At 45.9% G+C, this 23,678-nt stretch overlaps 1 protein-coding gene across 4 annotated transcripts in view; it reads right to left on the reverse strand.

Moving 5' to 3' along the window:
- Positions 1-2,912: 2,912 nt before the first annotated feature.
- LOC118506516 overlaps positions 2,913-23,678 on the reverse strand; it is an 84,479-nt gene continuing 63,713 nt past the window's right edge. For 3 of the 4 annotated variants that reach the window (XM_036043743.1, XM_036043744.1, XM_036043745.1), the window contains 6 exons: positions 14,652-14,811; positions 8,233-8,294; positions 7,148-8,115; positions 6,645-7,077; positions 6,406-6,563; positions 3,836-6,110 (listed from right to left, as the gene is read on the reverse strand). In XM_036043743.1, the coding sequence (XP_035899636.1) occupies positions 4,295-6,110; positions 6,406-6,563; positions 6,645-7,077; positions 7,148-8,115; positions 8,233-8,294; positions 14,652-14,811 (3,597 nt within the window). In that variant the 3' untranslated portion in view covers positions 3,836-4,294. Of the gene's footprint in view, positions 6,111-6,405; positions 6,564-6,644; positions 7,078-7,147; positions 8,116-8,232; positions 8,295-14,651; positions 14,812-23,678 lie in introns of all 4 variants that reach the window. The other variant, XM_036043742.1, reaches the window with a different exon arrangement.

Here is a 23,678-nt window from a genome sequence, read left to right on the forward strand (position 1 = left end):
TTCCCACCGGTAACACAATCAGAGGGGCCTCAACTACCATTCCGCTTGGGACCTCCAAATATCTTGATCCACCATTGATCCAAGATGGCATAGTAAATAATTTCTAAGGCTCAAAACTTACTTACATATCAGGCTCCTGCTACTTAAGTCCTCTATCACGCTCTCGGTCGTGCACTGTCGTCTGGAAATCTTGGATACTACTGCCTTTCCGTCGGAAGTCGCCAAATGGCTGTAAGAGCTGAAAATTCTTAAATTTTCTAATACTTTTGATGATTGCTTCTTGAACGTAGCTTCTCGTTCAAAATGTCATCCATTGAGCTTTCTACTATGAAGTTATTATATTCGCTGTTCCAAGTTAGTATATTTTTGATACGAGATTAATTGGCTATAACATGTATCTTATTCTACACATAAACATCTGTTTTACTTACCGTTGAAAGCCCAAGGCTTTATCAAGCAAATAAATTGATAAAAATAACACTCATTATGCATTTTTAAATTTATTTTATATTTATTTGTTAACATATGTTCTCAATCGGTTTGATTATTTGATTCCACTTGGCACAATGTAAACACGTGCCCATAAATGTCATTGTAAAACTGTGATTCTTCACCCTGCCTTCTCCATCTTCCCTTTTTCGATTAAAGAATAAAAATTCAGCCTCTACGTAACAACCAACCAGTGTAAGGAAGAAGTGCCCACAGGGACATACAAAAAACGTGGGTGCCTTTAAAAATATTATTTTTTCATATGCCGATCAAACAATGTCATCGCGTGACATAATAATCGTGCTTCGTCGCCACAATCATTGTACACCCGCGATCCCGTTTTGTTTCCATCGTTGATTTCCGTTTCGAGTTTGCTTCAAACTATTCGCTCTCTTCGCTTTCGGTCCGGACAAGAATAATAATTACGCGTCGATGTTTCATTGATGTTTTGCTTCTTCCTTTTCAGCCTGATCTCATGAGGTGGTGGTTGAAGGTGGCACCACAGGACGAAGTAGGGCAGATTAATTGTTCCCGAAACGGTCGAACGAGCAGCAGCAGCAGCAGCAGCAGCCCGGTTCGATTTAATTATACTGCCCCCGACACTTAATTGCCCCGAAAGTCAATCATCGATGCCGTCTCAGTGTATATCAGTGTGTTCGGGGTTCGTCTTGCTGCTGCTGCTGCTGCTGCAAGTGGTCCTACCGACTACTGAAAGTGGTACAACATTCCAATTAAATTCTTCACTGTTTTCAGCAAGGCAAGTCCGTTTCGCTATCTCCCGGTCCCGGTTTCGTGTCAGGGCGATGGGAATTCCGACATTCTTCTTCCTGCCTAGTCGGTTGGCTATTCTTCGAAGGACTCGCCAATGACTTGCCGGGACTGGACGGAAATGGAGGGTGGAAAGGGAGTGTCGGAGGAATAAAAAATTGGACCTAACTGTCTTGTTCTCTGCCCCGGAGGCAACCAAAAAGGACATCAATGACAACGGTTCGGGACACCAATCGGTGCTCAATGGTTCGTAGCAATGGATGACTTCCGAGATTCGATGTGCATCGATGCATCTAATGCTGCAGCCCTTCATCGGCACCCGAGCTAACGGCCAACAGTGGTGAGGGTTGGTTGGCGACCGTCCGCTTACCTTCAAGGATCAGAGGATCAGGTCCGGCAGGCGTAGCCGGTGGGACGGATGAACCGGCGGACACATCCTGATGCTGCAGCTCCACCGACCCAACGGGAAGCCGTTGATGGTCCGTGGGCAGGTGACAGGGGGACGGGGCTGGAAGATGACCGGACAGGGCGGTTGGCGTTCCGACGACCCCGGACGATGCCGACGTTCCCCGGCTGGGCGATGGGCGGATGATGGCGATGGGTTCTGGAGAGGGTAGCTCTCCGATGGCTTTTAATTATCTTATAATCGGTGCCGAGCGGTCGTTTGTCTTGGTCGTGCGCAGTTTGACCGTCGCAAACTGGGAAGCCCTGCACACCATCCGTTGACGATTGCGAAGGCAAACAGAAGCCAAATGGCGAAAGATAAGATGAAAATGTTAGCTTGTGTATGGATACGGTGGGGTATTCGTCGGTGAAGGCTTTATTTATGCTAAAGAAAGAATCACAAACACACTATTGTTTGCAGTGCTGTTGTAAGGAGATGTTTGCATTTAAAGTTCCACTACTTAGCAGTTGGACTGATAGGACATTTATTTGTGTATGATTTGCTGAACCGAAGTCAATATTGATACCGGTGCTGTTTACTGTTTGAGCTCCCGAAATGGTTTGGTTAAACAAATTTCGAGATTACTGTTAGCCAGCTTGCTGTTGCCATCGCTTCACCTTACCTGCCTAGCAGGTCCTTTCGTGGTCCTTTGTAAGGATTCGAGGAGCGCATTATCAGTAGGTGGGATAATGTTTGCACTGGCAGCGTGTTTGAACGTTACAATGTAATGCGCAACCGATAAGATAGTTCTATTGCATTCTAAAGAACTATTTACATAGCTTGAAAATTGATTTTCCAGGTGTTGGAATCATTTTCAAGACAGCGAGTGTGTCAATGCCATGGATGAAAATTGCATACAGAAAAATATAAAAATGATGGCTATTTAAGGATTCAAATTTGCATTAACATTACTTGAAATAATGTTATTCTTGACTTATGCTGATTATATAAAAATAATGTTTAAAAAAATGTATTAAAAACGGCTAAAACCAGCTCGTTGTATCGAAAACCGAACCCAAAAGCGATAGCTGAGACCGTTGAACGATATGTAGTACGCCTACAGTTATGCAATTGTAACACACAATTTTGAATTCATTGATTGCATACGTTTGAGGCGCTGCATCGTGCTAGCTTTACGTTCGTAATTTGTGTTAAAGCATTAACTCTAACAATTGCCATTTTTTGTAAGAACTTTTTCAATGAAAACAACTTTTTTTTGTATGACTAACATAACTTTATTGTCGGTAATAGATAATACAATCATAAACACAAAACATTTCAAAACACGTCCGGACACCGTACGGTTCTCGCGGTGCGTTATTGTATGCATCTCGACGTCCCAGGCCGTTCGTTTCATTGGACAAGTTGCAGCATATCTGCTACTAGTTTTAAATTACATGGTCCATAGGGTTACGAAATAGTTGACTATCGTGCTACGCTACACTCTTACACTAATGGACGAATGTCTCAATTTCTTTCCATCCTGATACATCCTGTATCCTGCTTCCATTCTCTCAGCGCTTCACTCACTATTGGCACATTAACTTCGTCGTTTGCGGTAAAAATACAAAACTTATTCTAGCATATTTCGCTTGGTTCCTCATTTGTAACATTCGATAATTTGAGCAGAAATCCTTATTTCCCCCTTTCGGGAGGGGATGTTTGCATTCGCATTGAAAGAACTGAACAGGGGTAATACGGGGTAGGGGCGAAACAATTCAATACTGACTATGTTTGGGCTGGAAGTAGAGCATGCAAGTCTAAACAATAATACGGATCACTATTAAAAACAAAAACGAATACAGCAATAACATTGGAGTACATCCCGCAACCACTAATAAAATTTGATAATACATGCAAACAAAAAGAGAAACGTGTAAAACAAGAAACGATCTAAGGCCAAAGGCAACATTAACAGGGTTATGAAGTCATCTTACACTAGTTTTTCGCACTGAAACCTATCTCATCTGGGGGAGTAGGCGGATGCCACCGGATACGCGATCCGGCGGTTCCGCTCTCTTACACCTATCGTAACCTTAAACACATATCTACCAGACTTCGCCGTCGCGCGTCTGCTGAGGTAAAACGCGACGCGATTTAAATATCGACCTAAGGTTAAGACTAAAATATGTGTTTGCATCGCAACTGCTATTGCAGCTCGCCTGCATGCATTTGGGAATGGTTGCATGGTGGTAATCATGTCTTTCAATCATGTTCTGTCCCGTCTCTCTGTCCACCAAAATCGATCCACCCGACGACGCGTACGGTTGCCTCGACTCGGTGGTGGTCATTCGTTCCAGGCCGAAATGGTGCACGTGTCGCGTGCAAAAAGATTTTGAGTAGCTGTGGGTGTGTCCTGTGCGTCAGTTGTCTTTGTTTGTCTGTTGCAATTGGTATGTACTAGAACGGTTTCATGAGCGTTTCTTGCTAAAGATGATTTGGTAAATGAGTTGAAGGTGCTATTTTGTTGATTGCTCTGTGTGCTTTAAATGTGCTCTTTTCGGCTGAAATGCGATCTTTACACCATCGTTAAAGATCGATTCACCATACGGATGGGGGGGGGGGAAACAAACGATCGAGGTGAGGTGCGGCTTATAGCTTCTGGTTGTGTACTGAGCTATCCGCACCCCACAGGTCATACCATGGCCCGTACGCCTTACCGTCCGAGGCGATCGATTTGGTGGACTTGCGCTTCTGCTGCTGCTGCTGCTGCTGTTGCGACTGACCATTGTTTTGCATCTTAGCACTGATGCGGGATTCCTGTTCCGATTCGTACTTCGACTCGGCCAAGTTACCCTTGGAGCTCTTCGATCGGCGATCGCGGGTCTGCTGCTGACGGGACTGTTGCTGTTGTTGCTGCTGATGATGCTGATGCTGTTGTTGCTCTTCCTCCATCAACTCATCTTCCAGCGTCATCGAAGCCATCATCGTGTCATCGTCATCATCGTCCATCTGATTACCCCGACCTCCATTACCTCCCGAAACGCCACCTCGGAACGTAGAGAACGCCATCTTGTCCTCGGCCATACCGCGATCCTTTTTATCTCCACGTCGGTCGGGCATCATGCGCATCATGGAACCATCACCTCCGTTACCCTTCCGATCCCGGCCAGACTTTGCCACCAGATGATCATCCACAACGATGCAATCGTACGGGTCGGAGCTGGACGAGTTGCGCTCCGTATCGGTACCGCTGGAGTAGTACTGCTTCAGGATCTCCTTACGACGAACCGTCTTCATCAGCATCATATCATCCATCATACCGTCGTCATCGTAGAAGCTAGTGTCCTGCATCATAATCGAATCAGCCGGGATAATGGAGAAATCATCAAACGTCTGATCCTGGTAGTACTTGTTCAGCGCATCATTGTTCCGGTTCTTGTTCGTCTCGCGCTCCGTCGTCCGGTACTTGTCCTGCTTGCCCTGCTTACCACCCATCATCGGCGTCTCACCGTACAATTCCTGCTCCTGATGCTGACGGTGCAGATGTTCCCCAGCGTAACTATGGCGATTGTTATTGTTGGTATCGTTCTTACCACCTCCCTTCGACTGCTTACGATCACCATCGCCTCGATCTCGTCCCGAACGTCCACCACGTTCCTCTTCCTGCCCAGCACGGCTTGCCTTCTTCTGCTGCTGATGGAACTCCTGGTCTATCTTCGAGATGCGCTTATCGATGTCCGATTTGGTGATCGGGAACTTTTCCTGCTCCGGCATCATGGCGATACTGTGCGGACGTTCCCGGGCCGGTTCACGCAGGTCTCGATCACGGTCGCGCGACTCTCGGTTGTTACCTCGCACCAGTGTGCTTGTGTTACTTTCGTTATCCATCATACCGTTAGCGTTACCTCGGGAGTTATCCTTACGGCGTTGCTGCTGCTGCTGTTGTTGTTGTTGCTGCTGCTGCTGCTGTTCCTCTTCCGCCTTGGCCGCAATCATTTCTTTCTGTTTCTGCTTCTCGATCTGTTCCTTCTTGCGCATGTTCCGTTTCAGTGTGGCTTCTTTCTTCTCCATCTCGCGCTTTTCACGCCCAGTCGGTATGATGTCGTTGTGCTTCCACATGGCCATCCCCTCCAGGATGTGATCCTCTGATTTGGAGAACTTCCAGAACGATTTGGTACGCTTAATCTTCTGCGAATCGCTCTGGTTCGGGTGGTTTTCCGACGGCATACGGTTGCGCGAGCGATATCCGTACTCCAGCGTTCCCGAGTTGCTTTCGGCAATGTTACCGTAGCTGTTAGCCTGACGCATCATCATCTGGCTCTGGTGGCGTGGTCGAGGTGGCACAATCGTACCGTAGATATCGTCCTCATCGTGGTAGCGTGGCGAAGGGACGCTGCTGTCACGACCACCCGTCCGGGTAAGGGTTGACTGATCGTTCAGCAAGTTCTTCTCCGAGCGGGCCGATCTGCGGAGCATAGTTTCGAGTGAGCAAGTGGATTCTGAACGCGAGAATTCCTTCACCACCGCTGTTAGCCCATTTCACTGCTTCGTTAGTAGAATATCGAGTTGCAGCATAAGAAAATGTTAGGATTACCTCTAGGATTGTATTTTGTACCAATGCACTCTTCCAAAAAAAAAAAAACCAACGCATTCAAGCACCAGGAAAGCGGGATAGTATTGCAAATATAAATAGTAGCGATCACCTTATAAGCCTTCACCGAATCAATAAAACGACCCATGAAATAGTAGTCTTAACCTACCTTATCGGCACACGATTCACTGGTTCCTCATCAGAGTACAGATCAGCTTCCGGCTGCGGTTGTGGTTCGTTGGAGAACCCACTGTCATTGCTGCTATGCAGCGAGGCACTGGCCATTCCGTTGCTCTGTCGTTTCTGCTTCGGATTGCTGCTTGTCGGCTGCACAAGGAATACATAGAATACAGAAGCATTAGCAGGCGAACTTCCATCTAGTTATGACCTCAGATAAAACATTCTTACCGGCTTGCTGAAGTTCATCGTAGCCGAACCGGATTTGCGTTTATCCGAAGCCATCGGAGGTGCACCAGCCGACGAGAAACTGTTGGACTGTGGGATTCCACCGGACCCACCCGAACCGGATGCTCCATCGTGACGCTGCTGCTTGCCACCGCTGTAACTGTTCGGCACAACCGGTGTCGGCACCGGAGCTGGCAACTGTGGCGGTGGTCCTGGCTTCGGTGGCTTCTCACCGCGCGACAGACGTCGGAACTGCTTCGACTGCCGGTACTGGATCGTGTCGCCGAACATGCGCGTTGGAGACGCATCCTCACCTCCGTGGTACGATCCGGACATCTTCGTCAGACTGTCATCGACCAGGGTACTCTCGAGCGAAGTGTCCGGCGTATGATCGAGCTCAATATCGCTCGGTGGAGCCTTTACCCACTCACTGATGCTAAAAACGAAAAACAAGTGCACATGATATCACTTGACTCCCTACGATCGCAACCTTCCCCTGCTCTTACCTCTCCTTATCATCACGCTCGGTCTCGGTGTAGGCTATCGGGAACCAGCCAAACTTTTGCGTGCGCAGGTTCTCCCCAAACTGCCAACCCTTGGCCCGATCGCCCACCAGCGCAATGCGATCGCCCTCGAGAAAGCTTAGCTGGTTCTCGCCCGACGACAGGTACGCATACAGAGCCTTCACCGTGGGCCGCTCCCAGTGTGAAATGTCCGGTTTGCCGTTACTACCACCACCGACCATACTACCAGCGCCGCCCCCTCCACCACCTCCACCTCCCATCATCATCATCCCGTGATGGTGATGGTGGTGATGGTGACCACCCAGCAGTGTGCCAGTATTGTTGTTCAGATTAAACTCGGACTTGGCCCGCGGCATCTGCAGCGTACTGTTGGCGACGTCCGCCAGCGAACGCATATCGAGACAGGACGCATCGATCGAACGTGTCTTGCGCAGCTGCGATGCAATCGATTCCCGATCATCGTCATCCTCATCTTCCACGTCCCGCAGCGCCTGCTTGGCCGAGAACATGTTCTCCACGTTCGGGGGCAGAAATTCGCGTGTCGCCGCCACATCGTTCCAGTTGTCCAGTGACTTCTCGATGATCATGTGCCCGGAGTGATGGTACGCCATCCAGTGTTTCGCGAGCGAACACTGGCGCTCCAGCACGAACCCGTACCGGCGCCGTTCCTGTGTCATTGCGTTCTTCAGGCTCTGTTCGCAGAACTGGTCCAGCTTGTGCTTTTCCTCCTCGAACGCCTGAATGCTCTTGATTTCCTTCTCCGCCTCCTTGGGTGTGTTTTTCGAGTTCTTCTTGCGGTACTTCTTCATCGTGGCGGCCGCCTTGCTGTAGCTGTCCGAGCGCATCTTGTGCTGCTGGAGAAACTTCTTCTGCTCGAACTGTACCACCTTGGTGTCCTTCTCGAGATTCGTTTCCAGCGGCACTAGCAGATCGACGTAGAATGCTTTCAGCTACAATCGAACGGTTTGCAGCAATTTGGACCGAGAAAACAAAACAAGCCAGGTGTTAACGTACGAAGCGCAACTTCTAATCTCCGAGTGCCTACTGCAAACGGTCGCAAAACTTACGATATTCATGTGCTGGTCCTGGATCTCTTTGTACACACCGACAATGTTCATCAAGGCGGAACCTGTAATCAGCGTAGAAAAGAAAGGGGCTTAGTTCTGTGTCCTGCACGTCTGGGGCGTGGGGTGGGAAATTAAATGTAAGGTTAACAACTGCCACTGGCAAACCACTGTGCGCCCGTTTGCTCATTAATCGTAGTGCCTCGTCGTAGTGCCGCGCTGGAATGTTGATTTATGAAAATGGAAGGGTTTATAACGTTCGTGTACCAACCATGCCCGTGCCGTCGTGCGATAGACGCACGTTGGTTCTTGCGAAACTATTCTGAGCGTAAGAGCGTGGCAGCACTGTGGGGAGGTTCCCGGATACTTTTACTCCAATCGTGTGGTGAACCAGGAACGGCCTCAAGGTTGTTGGTGTTGGAAAGGCATAATATTTCGCTTTCTAGTACACAACCCGTGTTTATACGATCACGGATGATGAAATTAGATATTAAATTAAATTCAAAAGTATACACACCAAATTATTTTAAGCGCATGTACTCAATGCAAATTAATACATCATTAAAAAGCAAATTTAAAACACAACACTTTCATTCACTTCACAATAAGCATGCTCCAGCACTGCTGGCCCACCGAGTGTAACTTGAAACGACATGCAACAATTGATTATTTATTTTGTTTTCAATTTACTGCTCCCCCTTTCAGTTTGTCAATATTTTTTTCATGTGATGCAGACAAATTTTCCAACCAACTGGACGCTTTTCCTGCCGGGTCGATTGACTATTTTTTGTTTGCTTCCCAACCAACTCAGCAGTACGCTCAAACCGATGACATACCCATTCGGGGTTCGAGATAAATAAAATTAATGACCGGTGCCGGTGGCGGCAGTGCGCAAACGATTGGGTCCATTTTCGCCGGGAAAACAGAAATTTGTTTAAAAATTGATTGATGATGTGTGTGTCAATACATCCTTCTTTTGCGAATTTTTGGTTGATGAAATACAAAAAAAAAAGACTCACAACATGCAAATATGCACCAATTTGCATCATCATTATCATTATTGTCGGGTTTTATTTTCGTTCTTTTATATATGTTTTTCCTCATAAAAGGACAATTTTTTTTTCTTCCGGCGAGCCATCAAAGGACATTCGGGTGCTTTTGAGTTCATGTGGGAGAGTTTTTAATTCTGGAAAATACATTTCCATTTTTCCCGGGAAATGCAAACAAAAACAGATAAATGAAGCCAAAATGCATCAAAGACCAGCGAGTGATGTTGGTACATTATTTGTCCAAAAAAGCTACTTTATTTAAATTATTGATCAATGAAGTCGATGATAAAGTTTTTTCACCCCGCGCTGCTGACTGTTTGGTTGGCGATGAAGTAGGATACACCACAGTATCGTCGGGTCAGTATTAAATTCTAGTATTGGGCGTTCCGGTGGCCAACATGACAGCGGCGCCGGTTTTTACAGGACAGGGCTCGGGTTCAAATTCCATCCAGACCGCCTCCCCGTACGCAGGACCGACTACTTTGCTACGGGACAAAAATCAATTTACAGAAAGCCAGAAATAGCAGGCTAGACCTCGCGAGGATGAAGTGCCAACGAAGAAGAATTGAGCGGTCCAGTCGATCTTCATACGGCAGAACCGAGGATGATACCCCCATTGATACCTTTAATATCAGGATAATCAATCCACACTATGGTGGGTTGGGATGGGATTTCAACCAGGACCTTGTCGGTGGGAGGATTGACGCCATTGTCGCCGCTATTACCAGCCCGCCCTCATCAGTAAAAGACCTTCTGAGGTTATAGAGCCAAACTAAAATTCATCATGGACGAATTTGGAAATTATTTTCTTTCTGTTAAGACTTTTATGTGAACAAAAAAATTTTAAAACAAAAATCTGATAGGATGGAGTGGTCGGTATCGCGATACTACGAATCGCTATAATCAAAAATCAACTTAAAAAAAATCGCTGTTGATTAAAATCGCAACCCTGTCTTTCATGTGGTTTTGGAGTGCGCTGAAGTCAGCTTAAATTAATATTACGTATTTTCATTTACAGTGAAAAAAAAGCTTCAAATAAAGAGGGCCAAACACTTCAACATTTCCGAGAACGAGAACCATCCGGGAAAGCGTGCGCGTACAACAAAAAATCAATCAACTAATAAAAAGCTGTGTTTAATAACACAAAATGCAGCACTTGCTAACGAAGTGCATAAAAGGTAGGAAAATATAAACAAAGAAAGGAAATGCACTCGCAGTCACCGGCAGTGCGAAGCATATCGACAGCACGGTACGACGGCACGGCACAACAGCATCCTTTTTATTTGCGCGACAAACTTCGCCCCAATCACCCCAATCCAGCGAAAAAAAAACCCCGGCGAATGGTTGTTTATTCAATGATAAAAAGTGCGGTTTTTAATAATGAACCATGCTGCAAAAATAAGCGCAATATTTCGCAGGCACCTACCCGTGAGGGAGGGGAGGTTTACGCTACCGTTCTTTATTTTTGTGTGTTATAAAAGTGCAGCTGACGAAGTGTTTTTTCATCCGCCAGTCTCCTGTATGGCACACTTGTTTTCCATCTCCGGGCAAACCGGGGGTTACCACGTTCAGAGGGAGCACGTTCGGGAAATGAATGTGAAATGTTCGCATCCCACCGGTCGACTGGTGGTTCATCGTTTCATTTCGAACGAGGCACACCGAGGCACGTACCAGAAAACGATCGCAATACAAAGCAACAACAAAAAAACAGCCCCTTCACGTATGCAATCGAATGCAATCCGTAACGCTAACGCTCGTACCGTGTGACACTATCGCCGCCCATCGGGAAGCGTTTGCGGTATGCATTTTTATCCCGCGCAATGCAAATGTGCACAAGTGCACACACATAATCGCAATAAAAAAAATACCCTCGGTGTGCACCAGGAACACAACAAATCTGAAATTCGAATTCACTCCCGCATGTGTACGGGCCTCGGATCGACCCATTCCGATTTGCATTCGAGCGGAATCTAAACGAATGTCTCCGACCTCCTCCAGAGGCACGCTACTCTGCGGGGCCCAATCAATCAAAATCCACCGATCGGCAAGGGATGAAAACGTGCATCGGTTGCAAACAGTGGGCGCAATAAAGTTCACCCAGACACGCACTCAAGCAAACCCTAGCGATGGGACTTTCTCGTCAGGAAGTGCCGTCGTCCGGACAGTCCTGCCGGATGTGGTGGCTCCAAGTGAGAGTAGTTTGCCGAAGCATTCTTCTGCAGTACATCATCACACGCGACACGCACCACTTTCGCTGCATTTACTGTGCGTTGCTGGAGGGCGCGCGTTTGGCTAGTGTCCGCTGACAGTAATTGGACACTGATTGAGGCTGGCTAACCGAGCGCCATTAGCCCACCATCCCGGTTGGTAGAATGGTGGCCGGACAGCAGATGTCGTCACCGTCGATCGGTTACGGATTAACATCGATCAAAACGGTGCAACGGTGCTGGAATGTTGTGAGCAGGTGAAAGAGAAACCTGCTGATAACTTCCCAAGACAAACACACTGCGGCGCGTTGATTATCAAACACTTTCCAGTCAACGCTTCCTGATGGTTAAAAAATGCGCCCCATTCCTTGCAGCGCTAGTAACGCAGGAATGGGCGTACGACTACAAATTATCGCCACGCCATCTTGTGTCCGGCGATGCGCTGCCGCTGTTGGATGCTCAATGTGATAAGAGGTAAATGAAGCGATTGGTGGTGAGATAATCGAGAGGTATGATGTCCGGTAATAAGGTGGAGATATCACAGCGTCGGACTGCAGCAGATGCTGTTAATTGATGAGCCCATAACCTTTGGTGTGGTGGTTACCGAGCGGAAGGCCCTCCGCGAGGATGATATCCAAGCATGGCAATCAATACAGATGAATGAGTTCGTCTCGTGATGGGACTAACGGTGGCGGTGATGTCGCTGAACGGAATGATGATTATATTAATTAGTCTAATAAACATCACCCATCCGTTCGAATGTGAGCGAAAATGAGTTTCCGTTCCATGGAATAGAGTAGCTAGCGAGACAGAGCTTAACGAGTTCAAGTATTCACATGCAAAAAATTGCATCAAATAGATTACGGATTAAATATTTTCATTTTAAATTAAATTTTCCTTTTTCTTTGCGAACACACGGTGCATGGTGCAAAAGACTGATGTTTTATGTTTGCATCATTGACTATTCGTTTCACCGTGCATACATCCAGAGCTACCTTCCAACGCTTTTCCTTGAATTCCGGCATGGTACTGCTCCAACCCGACGGTACCGATACGACGGCGAACGATAAAAATCTCGTGCCAAATGCACCGTAAAGCAAATCGAGCTGCATAATGCTTAAATCGCTCATTCAGAAAACGAAACGATTGCTGCTTGAAGGGCTTCAGGCTAAGGCACCGGGCGAACAACACATTTCATTTGCACTCCCTTTTTGCCCAATCCACCACGGCTATCGTAGAACCGAAATCTCTGCATACAGCTCTACCGGAATCGAAGGCAAGATCGTACGAGGTGATATTTGGTTATCGCAGAGCTTTTTTGTTGGTGCCTTCCATTTTTACAAGTCCCGGCGTTCTGTCTTCCTGGTTCGAACGAAGGAAAAGCTAGCTGAACCAACCAAGCCAGCACAGACATATGGTGAGATTTCATTGAATTTTCCACCTCATCAGCACCACACAATCTGATGTGTTGGTTGAAATTGAATGAGCAAAAGGAGTCAACAGTGGAAGGGCAAAAAAAAAATCTCACACCACACCACAAATGGAAAGAAAATATAGGAAAAGAAATCAACAGCCCACCGCTCATATGCTGCTCGTTCGCCGAATGCTCAGGCGAGATAGGAACACCGGCAGCAAGTGAGTTGAAAACACACACAGCCTCACACACAGTCTCTAGAGGTTCTACAGGTATCGTCGTCAGGAAGCTGAGACAGCTGAGCTGGAACGTTGGAAGGTGGGTTTGTTGATTTTTCATTTTCAATTTAAGGCTTCTGAATCGCACGAATCGCCTAAGAGCAGGATTTGCAGTCCTCTTAGAACGGGGAATGACGTTTTTCCCCCCTGTTTTTCCTTTGCCAGCATTCCAGGTGACTTTTCCTTCGGCACGTGAGGAAGCATGCAAGAAGCGTAATGGAGAAAATGGATTTCTTTCATTGACAGATGCATATACGGAAGAGATGTACGGATACTGGCAGCATCTCTCTTAATATTGGCTGATAAGATTAGACGTCGAATATGGCGCTGCCGGTGAGGATGTTTTATGTTTGGTTTTTTATTCCTCGGGACGAATTTAATTTCTGCTCGTGCTGAATTGGACTTTGCTAGCTAGGAAGTGATCCCAGCTGGCAGTTGGTAAAATTAAATTAATTTCTCAGAATCCAATTTCCAGGTGCACTCAACGTGTACCAAGTCGGCAGGCTTGCAATGAGAGTGCGATGACGCGGATGTTTCGAGGATGATTTCATTCGGGTCCTCTTCATGTAGGAATGATTTGTCGAATGTTAAAAGTGTATCATTAACAGTGTTTTATAATAACCAGTACTTCAAAACTATACACAACACACACAACATCCTTGACTTCATCAAATTTTCTTCGGATATAAAAGTATTTTAGCTGATATGGACTTTATATGGAATTTATCAGAATTTGTTTTTTTTTTAATAAAACAACTGTACTTCAAGCTCAGTTCTGAGTACCAGATTGCGAGATACATTTTCTGGGCAGGCTTCATACAATATTCTCGACATCATTCAATTAGCCTCAATTTAAACGTCTAGTTTTTAATCCCTCTCAACGCTTCATTTGATGCACTAGAACACATCTCGAAAAGCCATAAACCTGAGGGTCTTTAGACCAAATGTATTACCGGAAGCACATCATAAGCGGAGGCTCACTTCAGTCTGCCATCCAGCAAGAGAAACCATCTCAGCAACATCAATGTAGCTTAATTTACACAAAAACAGGAAAAACAAAGCTAACCTTCTCATAACCTGTTCGCAGCTCGTTGGAGATCGTGCAAATGTGATGGCTACATGCATGTTCACATAAACGGGTTCCCTCGGCAAGGACACACACACGACCGAGAGCTAGCTGCCCATTAGCGAATGTATTCAGCAGAAGGGGTGAAATATCAAAGAGTGAATCGCACTGCTGCGCAAGTTTTAGCAGCAAATGGTCACCGGTGATGCTTGTCCTCCTAGAGAGCATTCAGATGCAGGTCCGCCAAGAAATGTTTACCAGCGTGCGTTCATGATCGACAATTGCAAGCAAAGTCTGGAAGGTGCGATTCGACGTCAAGCAGTCAGAGATATCTCGGTACAATAAAATTTCATCGCGCGCACAAATCACAAGAGCAGGACGATTCGCTAGATGCTTCTGAGTACTTACCAATGTCGATGGTTCCTCCCTGTTGTGCATTGACGGCGATCTTGGCGAGTGCCTCGTTGAAAACGTTCGACGCGGTGGACGCTCCATGCAGTGCCTTCAGGTACGCCTTGCCAGCGCTGATCAACTGTCGTGCTCCGGGATTGAACTTTTCCAATATGTTCTGCAAAAAAGAAACAGAAGATGGAGTAAGCATCGGTGATTTTAAAAGAATTAATATCGTAAAGGAAGCAATCGCCCATGAATGGACCTGGTGCGCCGGAATGTATCGTAAATAAATATGATTATGTTGGTCTTGCGTCGTCGTCAGTTTTGATGAGCATCAGTTTTTTGCGAAATCATACGACCGATCGAGTGTTGAGTTGGGTAAGCGGAGTGAGTGAGCACATTCGAGCTGAGTAAAGCGAACCATCATAGCGCACCAACTTCCAACCGCGGTAATGAACCTCGCTCTAATGATTGTACCGCATCTTCAGGCACATCAAGCCAAACTCCCACAACTCCAGAGGCAGAGACGGTTCGCAAAAAAAAGAATATTACCGAATCGAAAAGTGTATACCAGGGGAGATGTCAGTTGCAATTACCGCTGACATTAATATCGATACTAATGGGCGGCATCTTTGCGCCTGAGGTCTGATCGACGACGAGCATGACTCACCGCGCACAGTTTTGCACACTGTCCGGATCTGCGCCGATCGAATGTGCCTGGTCCGTGTGAAGTAATCTCGAGATCAAAATCGTGACTCCAAGCTCCAGTGGTGAGCCTGCCTGCCGGAAGGCTTGCGGATGCGCAATAAACTTTTCCGCTAAGTAGTCGTTTAGATAAGGTTGATAACTTTACACTTTCTGGATTGTTTGGAATCGTGATGCTTTGAAGCACTGGATAGTTATACAACAGTTCGCAATAGCACCTTGCAGATGGCGACGGCTTTTTTTTTTTATTCAATTTTATATTCAAATAAGCTCTTCTAGACAGCATCGGAAGGGATTTTTTTTCCTCTTCTGTTCATCAGGATTAGCTATTTCACCATACCGAGAGATACACGAGATGCTATCAGTCACGTACGTCACTGCACATCGGTGACTCCGGCGATCTATGCACACGGTCGCGGCAGTATGAGCATGAACAATTTATGGAAATTGTCATAATGCACGATTTCGCGATCAATCAAACGCCAACCCAACGTCGACGACAGCATCTTAACGGGCGTTTTCGTGTCAAGCGTTTGTGGTTGTCCTTCTGCCAGACCGTTCACGACCGTTTTGCTCCCGGGTTGAGATGCAAAGTAGCTAGAGTGGTGAGCATGGGACGAGGCTGAAGAGAGTCAGGAAGGGGTATACTCTTGCTGGACTGGGAAAAAACCTTCCAGAGGACAATACCGTGGTGAAAAGGAGCAAGAATAAATTTAAAATAAACTGCTTTTGTATGAAGCAACGAGAGTTGGGAATGTGGTGTTGATGTTTTTTATGCTACCACTCACATTTTCAATAAAATATTTTATTTATTGCAGCACAAAATGAAGATAATAGCAGGTAAAGCTGATTAATATTTGACGAAGAAAAATATTTCAAAATATTTTTCATCAAAAAATGACCAAAAGAGTACGCACCTTATCCCATAATCCTAAAATTAAGAGAAAGAAAGGCAAAACGATCCAACGCGATATCAGGGTGATAAATTGGCATTTTATCGAGCAGGGAAATTTATGGACAAAAAGGGCAACTAAATTGATTTAATACATATTTTCGATTCTCAATGATTTATTGCTTTGATGCACTCTCAATAGATACATCCAACGTAGAAAAGTGACCTAATCGTATCTGACGAATTGGTGCCATCATATTGCATCCCAGTGTAACAAAGTATAACACTTGCTTTCCTTGAGCCTCTCTACTTTGTTTTGTGTGTTCGTGCAAACATTTCTAAAAAAAAAAACCGAGAGCCCAACAGAAAGGAACCAGCTTCGGCAGCGAGATTTCCTTTTCAGCACACTGGCAAACACAACTTTTAATGGGATAACTTTTGTAATGTAATTTTCGAACCTGTCGAACCTTTCACTCTCGCTTCGCAAACGAACCAATTTTTAGAGGAAAAAAAAACCAAAACTGCACACAACCAAACCAAAAGGATGCACGCAGCAAAAAAATCCGGAATATCTAGAGCACCCAATAGGCCATAAGCAGTAGTATGAGGGCTGGAAAGTGTATAAAAATGTTTCGCAAGGAAAAAATGTCGGCCTCACCTCAGGAGACTCATCATATCGTCACCAACTGTGCCTTCCAGACAAAAACAACACAACCCCTTACTTTATACCACATCCTCTTCCCATCCTCCCACCCACCAAGAAGGTTGAGCTCAAAAGTAATCCGATTGTGTGCCATCCTTTCAGCAAAGAAGAGCGAAAGAGAGAGCGAAAACAACCCCACACCGTAGCCTGCAGGGTCGATGTGTTTGTGTTTACGTGTTTTGTTTGCTACAATTTTTTTTCCACCATCAAACATCTTCTACCCCCCGGGAAATGGAATGGAGCTATAACGAACGAACGAATGAATGCTATCGATTGAGCCTGAAAGAGTAAGGAAAAGCCTAAAGGAAAAGCCGCCTAGGCAAAGGAAAGCGCTACCGGATGTTAAAACTTATCCCCCCCGCCGAAAAATCCCCCCCCGTTAAAGCCAGAACAGACGACAGTGGGTAGAAGGACACACACACACACAAAAGTCTACCCTCTGGGAGAGGCCAAAAGGGGGAAAGGATAGGGAAAAGAAACCTTTCAAGAAGCCTCACAAAAATCGTGCTCCCCCAAACACCCGATCATGGTTGGGGGAAAAGCCATCAATACCGTCGTTAGGTTGCTGATAATGCTTATTTATCGAAGAGATGATAAGAGGATGATGGGTTCGGTTTTCGGCTTAGGCTGATGATGATGATGCTGAACGTTGAAGTTGTCTAAATTATTGTAATTAGCGTTTTTGGGAAAAACTTTGTCCGTTGCGTTGGGAATGGGAAGCGTAATGATCAGTATGATAAAAATTCTCGTAAAAAAACTGGAAATACAGATTGAGATGGTGGGTGGGGCGCGCCAAAGAGATAACAGAAGGAGAGATCCTATTACGCTAATAGGGTTCGAGAAGGGATTGTGGATAAACTCAAAAATGGGGGACAATATTGTTTTACACAACATAACTCCAATGACTTCAAAAACTTCAAGAATTATAAAAATATTATGAAGTTTAATGCATTTCTTGTAAAACAAATAAAGAGAACCATAGAGCCAGGGGAAGAGTTTTTTTGTATGCAAATCAAATGTATTAGATTATATGTTCTGTTGGTAAAACCTCCCTTAAAGTAACACAACCGCACCCACCGTGTTTGCTCTCTTACCGAGCATGTAATTTTTTATGCAAACACTATTTAAATTCGATAACAGAAATTGCTTTTGAGCCGTTGCGTATTCCCAGTGCAAATCATTCTCGAAACCTGTGGTGGACATTGAAGAGGAATAAAAAAACAACCGACACCCAAACGAACGAACAAATAAAAAAAGAGAACCCTGTTGTTCCACACATCCCGGGCGTAATTATCATTTCCGTTCAACCGTGTATCGTCGTGTTGCCGTGGACATTGTCAGGACGCTACGGGGATAGCTCATACTGATATACCAAGGCTTAACATGACATTGTGACAGCACGGGAAGTCTCTGCCCGCAACGGCGAGTGACAGTCTTTTTTCTTCCCTCCTTTTTCCCTCCAAAGGGTTGAGGGGGCAATCCCTATCGGACAGTGTCAAACCTGACAAACGTATCAACTCCCTCGGGGGAAGGGACGGAAGGCACAGTCGAAGCACCCGATCGGTCAGTATTATCGAATCACGTGTAAAAACAAATCGGAAGCCTTTGAAGGGACAGGTGACATGGCGTTGTTCCTCGGGTGAGAAAGTGAGTTTGCCAGCCGTTTCTAGTACGAAAATAAGGCTCTCTGCGGTTTTTGGTGAGCTAAAATTCAGCTGTGCGGATTACACGAACTGCGCGTCGCCTCCAGGAATAGGTGGCTGAACCTGAACCTTCCGCACCTAATAGCATTAGCAAGCCTAGTTCTAGTTTTAGTTCTCGAAACTAATTCTACGCTGCTAGAAGAAACACAAGCGTTACATCAAGCCACCATGGGCGATTCCAGGAGAGAAGCCCCAACGTTGAAGCATTGTTTGTGGTGGATGTAGCGCTAAATATATAAAGGTTCTGTACTTCGTTTTGTAGCACGTTTTAAACGAGCCAGGAATAGAATAATCCCCGGGTAGCACACACTTGAGGAATCATTCAAAACTATTGTACAAAGCGTGTTATGATGATACGCTAAATGCTAATTCAATAACCTGTTGCTTTTGAATGGCTTTGCACCCTGTTACCACACTTGACACAACGTGTGCAGTAGAGAAGTTCAAGAAGTCATGTCATGTTAGCATTTGTTCTATTATGAGATTTCAGCATTAAGTTTGCTAGCGTACAAGCAATCTAAATTTAAAACTGGATGGTAATTAAACACTTCTTCAAGCTTGAGGACCTCACTCCAAAGAGACATAATCGGCATAAAGGAACAACTTCATGTCCCTCCTTTTTTTAAACCGCCTCAAAGCGTTCCTGTCATACGAAAAGGCGTACTTCATTAATTTTAGCTAAGCTCGATTCATTTTTCACACCTAATTCCTATCTGACGGCAACCCGAAAGTGACTGTAACACGTTGAGCATTAAATCATTTCCCGCTGTCAGGTTGCCCGCTACCATCACCGTGTAACGCACAACGCTAACGTCCTGATCGTCCAACAAGGATGGGTAAAGCCACACGTACGGTAGCGCTACGGTCACACATGCGGCTCAACCTGGAGGCAGGCAGGATATGTGTGCCCCATGTTCAACCAGCAGGTGTCGGATAAAGTCTGCACGCGCGTATGCAAAAAAAAAACTTCCGTACCTTCAAACATCCTGCACTGCAGTCATTGACTAGCGACCAAAATCTAGGCGCTTTACTTGTTGTAAGGCGATGCACAAAAACTGTAAGTATGTGGAATCTACCCACACACAAAAAGGCAGCCTCAAACAACGGTTTGGAAAACTGTTTCCTGCCAGGTTTTCCAAGCAGTTTGCCGGTGATGGTTTTCTGGGGTACGTGTACCGAGCCAAAATGTGAATGGCCGACCACAACGTTACACGGCAGGCGACATCGTAAGATGAAGCTGGCGAGCGAGAGTGAGAGAGCGCGTTTAATCCTCAGCCTCCCAAGAGGGCAGTGAAAAAAAAAAGGAAGGCAAGGATTACTACTGCCCTGTCGCTGCGGGTTGTCGAGCGGAAATCGGTGTCAGGTGTCAGGCTCGTATCAAGAGAGCCGTAAGCAATGGACACATACACAGATCCACAGTCACACTCACACAAGAACTATAAATCTCGTGCAAAAGGAAACACATGCCGGGCGACAATGGTCCCGGATTTTTGCACCCGGAACTAGACCGGAACCGGGCGCGCGATGGGGCAGAAAAGCGTCCATTCCTTCTTTTCACGCCCCAAAAGAAAAACGAACGTCTCTCCGTCTCGTGGAGGCTGTGCTGACCGATTTCGGCCCGTAAGGACCGAGGCGCAAATAAAACCATTCCGAATCGGGCTCAACCGACCGACCGTAATGCTCTCCACAATCCGCCAACGAATGATACTTGCAGAGCTGTGGCAATCGCAAATCGAGTCGTGGTAATGGTTTGGGATTTTTCCAGCTGTGTCCCTGCTGAACGTTTTTGGGCGGAAGGGCGTATCGGTGAGGATCGAAAGCGGATTACCGACCGGTTGACCATCGGTGGCAGGGATGTGTTTTTTGTGTGTGTCCGTTTGCGTGTTCACTGTAGCTCAAGGATTAGTTCGCTTTTTTGGTTTGTTCTTTTACGATTTTGGGCTTTATCACATTGCGCAGGGATTTCCCGATGAATGATGGTGTGTACTGTTGGGTCATGTTGGGAAGGAGTAGTAATTTTAACAATTCCCGTATTTTGATAGGGGTAGGAATACTTTAATTAATTACAGTTACATTTACCTGCAAGCATCCTTGGACTTAGAATACATCGACCGTGGGAGATCTGATCCTTCAATAACACTTTAAGGACTTGGAATATCCTGCCACTAGGGACGGATACTAGAGTTTTTAATTGCCTACCGAATAGCTCCTCCAGAACCATAGATTTTAGCCCTTGGAGTCTCTCAAGGCCTACTTGGGAAATCCCAGTACGAAAGAGCATATTTTCAAATATTCCAATGGTATCTAGATAAGATTCTAACTCATCCTGAAGCTTCCGATGCAATCCACAAATCAATTCTACTTCAAGACGCCCAGCAAAAGTTCCCCCAGTACAGCCAACACCATATCACCGGAAGCTGATTATTGTCTCACCAGGTCAAAGGCGAGAGTTCACACCGGAAAGGGGGTAGCAAACAGACAGCAAGATGAAGTTCGTTTGCTTGTCAATTTTATTGTCAATTTTATGTACATTCCACTATTGACTGTGTCACGTACTTTCCCAAGTGTTCCAAACGGCAACACCGTTTCCGAAATGCCGAAAACACAACCGGATACGTATGAAACCAACCGGGAAGCCAGTTGTCTCGTGCACGCCTTCTGTGACCCAACGGAACAAGCTTTTCCGGGAGTGTCAAACGTGAGGTTAACGCTTCGTCGTACAGTTCTCGCTCGCTTGCTCAAAGCTGTGTAGTAAATAGGATTTTTCCTTCCGGACCTTCGTGTCCGCTCATCTCACACACACGCGCGCTTACGGTACACTTACGCTTCCAACATCCGACACGGTTACGTCCCATTTCGGTCATGTTGAATTTACGGTTGTCTTGCCGTTTCTTAAGCCCTCGATCTATCTTGGGATGGAGAATCGGATGGTATCGGAAAACGAGGGGTGCGAAAATTGTGACAATACGATTTCGAGACAACATGTTTGCTGTTTCCATTTGCTACACAGTTCAGTGTCAAATCGATATCCTCCCCGACCGGAAGGCAGATGGGAGACATGGGCGCTTCTTCCGGTTCCAACGGACTACTATAATCATATTACACTGTCGGGGACGTCAGAAGGGTGAGTAAGACACAAGTGGATGTTTCCAAGGGATGCTTCCAAGGGGCTGCATTGTATACCTGATTTACTTTTTACCAACACGGTCTGATGTCTTCTGAAGTTCTGTGGAGAAACGCACTACACTGAACATATGTCCCAACGCCGTAGTTGCATTTTTGCAAGTACTACCCCGTCCTGTGAAGAATATGCTAATTTCAGGCTGAAAGTTATTTACTCCAAAATATGTCCCCTGCTCCGGGCGACCGTATCCACACAGCCTTCAGCCTAACTCTTCATAAATCACATGACACAGCAAACGACAAACTTTGCAAAGTGGCATGGCTGCCTGATGTCTGAAGTATGCTAGTTTATCTTTCTGCGTCCTCCCCTTCAATCCGCTCTCACCCCTCTCACCACCATCAAATCCTCATAATTTGCAGATGTCTAGCTGCCTCAGTATGTTAGCATCTTCAGTGTTCTGTTGAGTGACTTCCAAGAACAAAAAGAAGAAAAAAGCAGCCGAAACAAATGCGAGAACAGCACAGCACAGACGCCATTACTTGCAGCTCTATCCGCGACGACGAAACTTCAGCAAACTCGCGTCTGGCGCCATCAGGCACCGACACACGACGGGGCCGGCAGCTTGCTACTGCCAGCAGTTCTGCCAGGAAAAGTTCACACCACCAAGAAGTGACACGGACGGCGTGTGGAACTGACATGTGCACTCGGCGGAACTGGGCGAAGAAAAGGTAACGCGGATGGGTGTTTTTGTGAGAGATGAACACTTGACGATTGGCGTACGGAGTTTGGTCGGATGTGTGAATCGATACTGCCAGATGCAGTCATCATTCATCATTCATCACGGTAGCAGGTAGCAGTGTGCGACTGATGTTATGATGAAGAGGTTGCCGATAAAGTGCTGAGGATATGTTTGGAGATGATGTTCGTCGGTGTTGGTTCGCTTATTGGGTTCAATTTTGGGCCGGTATGGGAAATTGATTGAGTCAATTGAGGTTGGATTGTTTTGACATGGCGTGGCTGGTTTTTTCTTGATACGGCGATACGGAACGAATTTTATGCTTTGAATACTGTGCACATCGTATACAATTTAAATGCGGTACACAGGAGCTTGCTGATGAGCTTTTACTTTGCATCTCTAAAAATATTATCCACACTTTCACTCAAGTCTAATTTGAAACCTCCATAACCTTGGGCGGACTATCAAATTGAAGCCCACGCAGGACACACTTTTTTATGTCTCTTTCTAACCCATTTTCCCTAAAACATCTAGGTCAAGTAGAAAACGTTTTATGAACGCTAGAAACGATATAATACCCACACACACACACCGAGCGAATTGCATAATCCATCCAATCAAGCCAGCTCGTAGCTGTAGTCCAAGGACGCCCGATTCTTCATTTTTATCTTTCCCGGGGCCTTTTTGCTACAGTGGACTCTTGTTTTTTGTCTCTTAACTCTTAAGCGATGATAATAAAACATTGCTAAGAGTGACACAAAAAAAAAGACTTCTCGTGGTCCACAGCCGAGTCTTAAAATGTTTAGACCACGGCTGATTCAAGACACTGCTGATAGGTTTAGGAACGTTGCCAAGATTTTTGCACGATTTGCAGCAAGTAATGTCTGGCGAGTGAAGCAACAAATTGTGGAGATAAGACGAGATTTGTTTTGCTTTCACTTGAGGGTTTCCTTTTTTTCTGCTTATCTCAACATGATGCTGTGATTTGTCCTCCTTTTTTTAGTCTTTTTATATGTATCCTCTGGCCGAACGACGCAGCATGCATACTTCGCAAGTAAAAGTCATGTAAATGTTTCAAGCGAAAGGGAAACATCACCCGAATTTGGTACAAATTGAATTAATGTCAAGTTCAGCTAATTTCCATCGGGATAGCTCACCTTCACTGGAGGAAAATTCTAA

The sequence above is a fragment of the Anopheles stephensi genome, chromosome 2, assembly GCF_013141755.1.
Source record: "Anopheles stephensi strain Indian chromosome 2, UCI_ANSTEP_V1.0, whole genome shotgun sequence".
NCBI classification, from domain to species: Eukaryota; Metazoa; Arthropoda; class Insecta; order Diptera; family Culicidae; genus Anopheles; species Anopheles stephensi.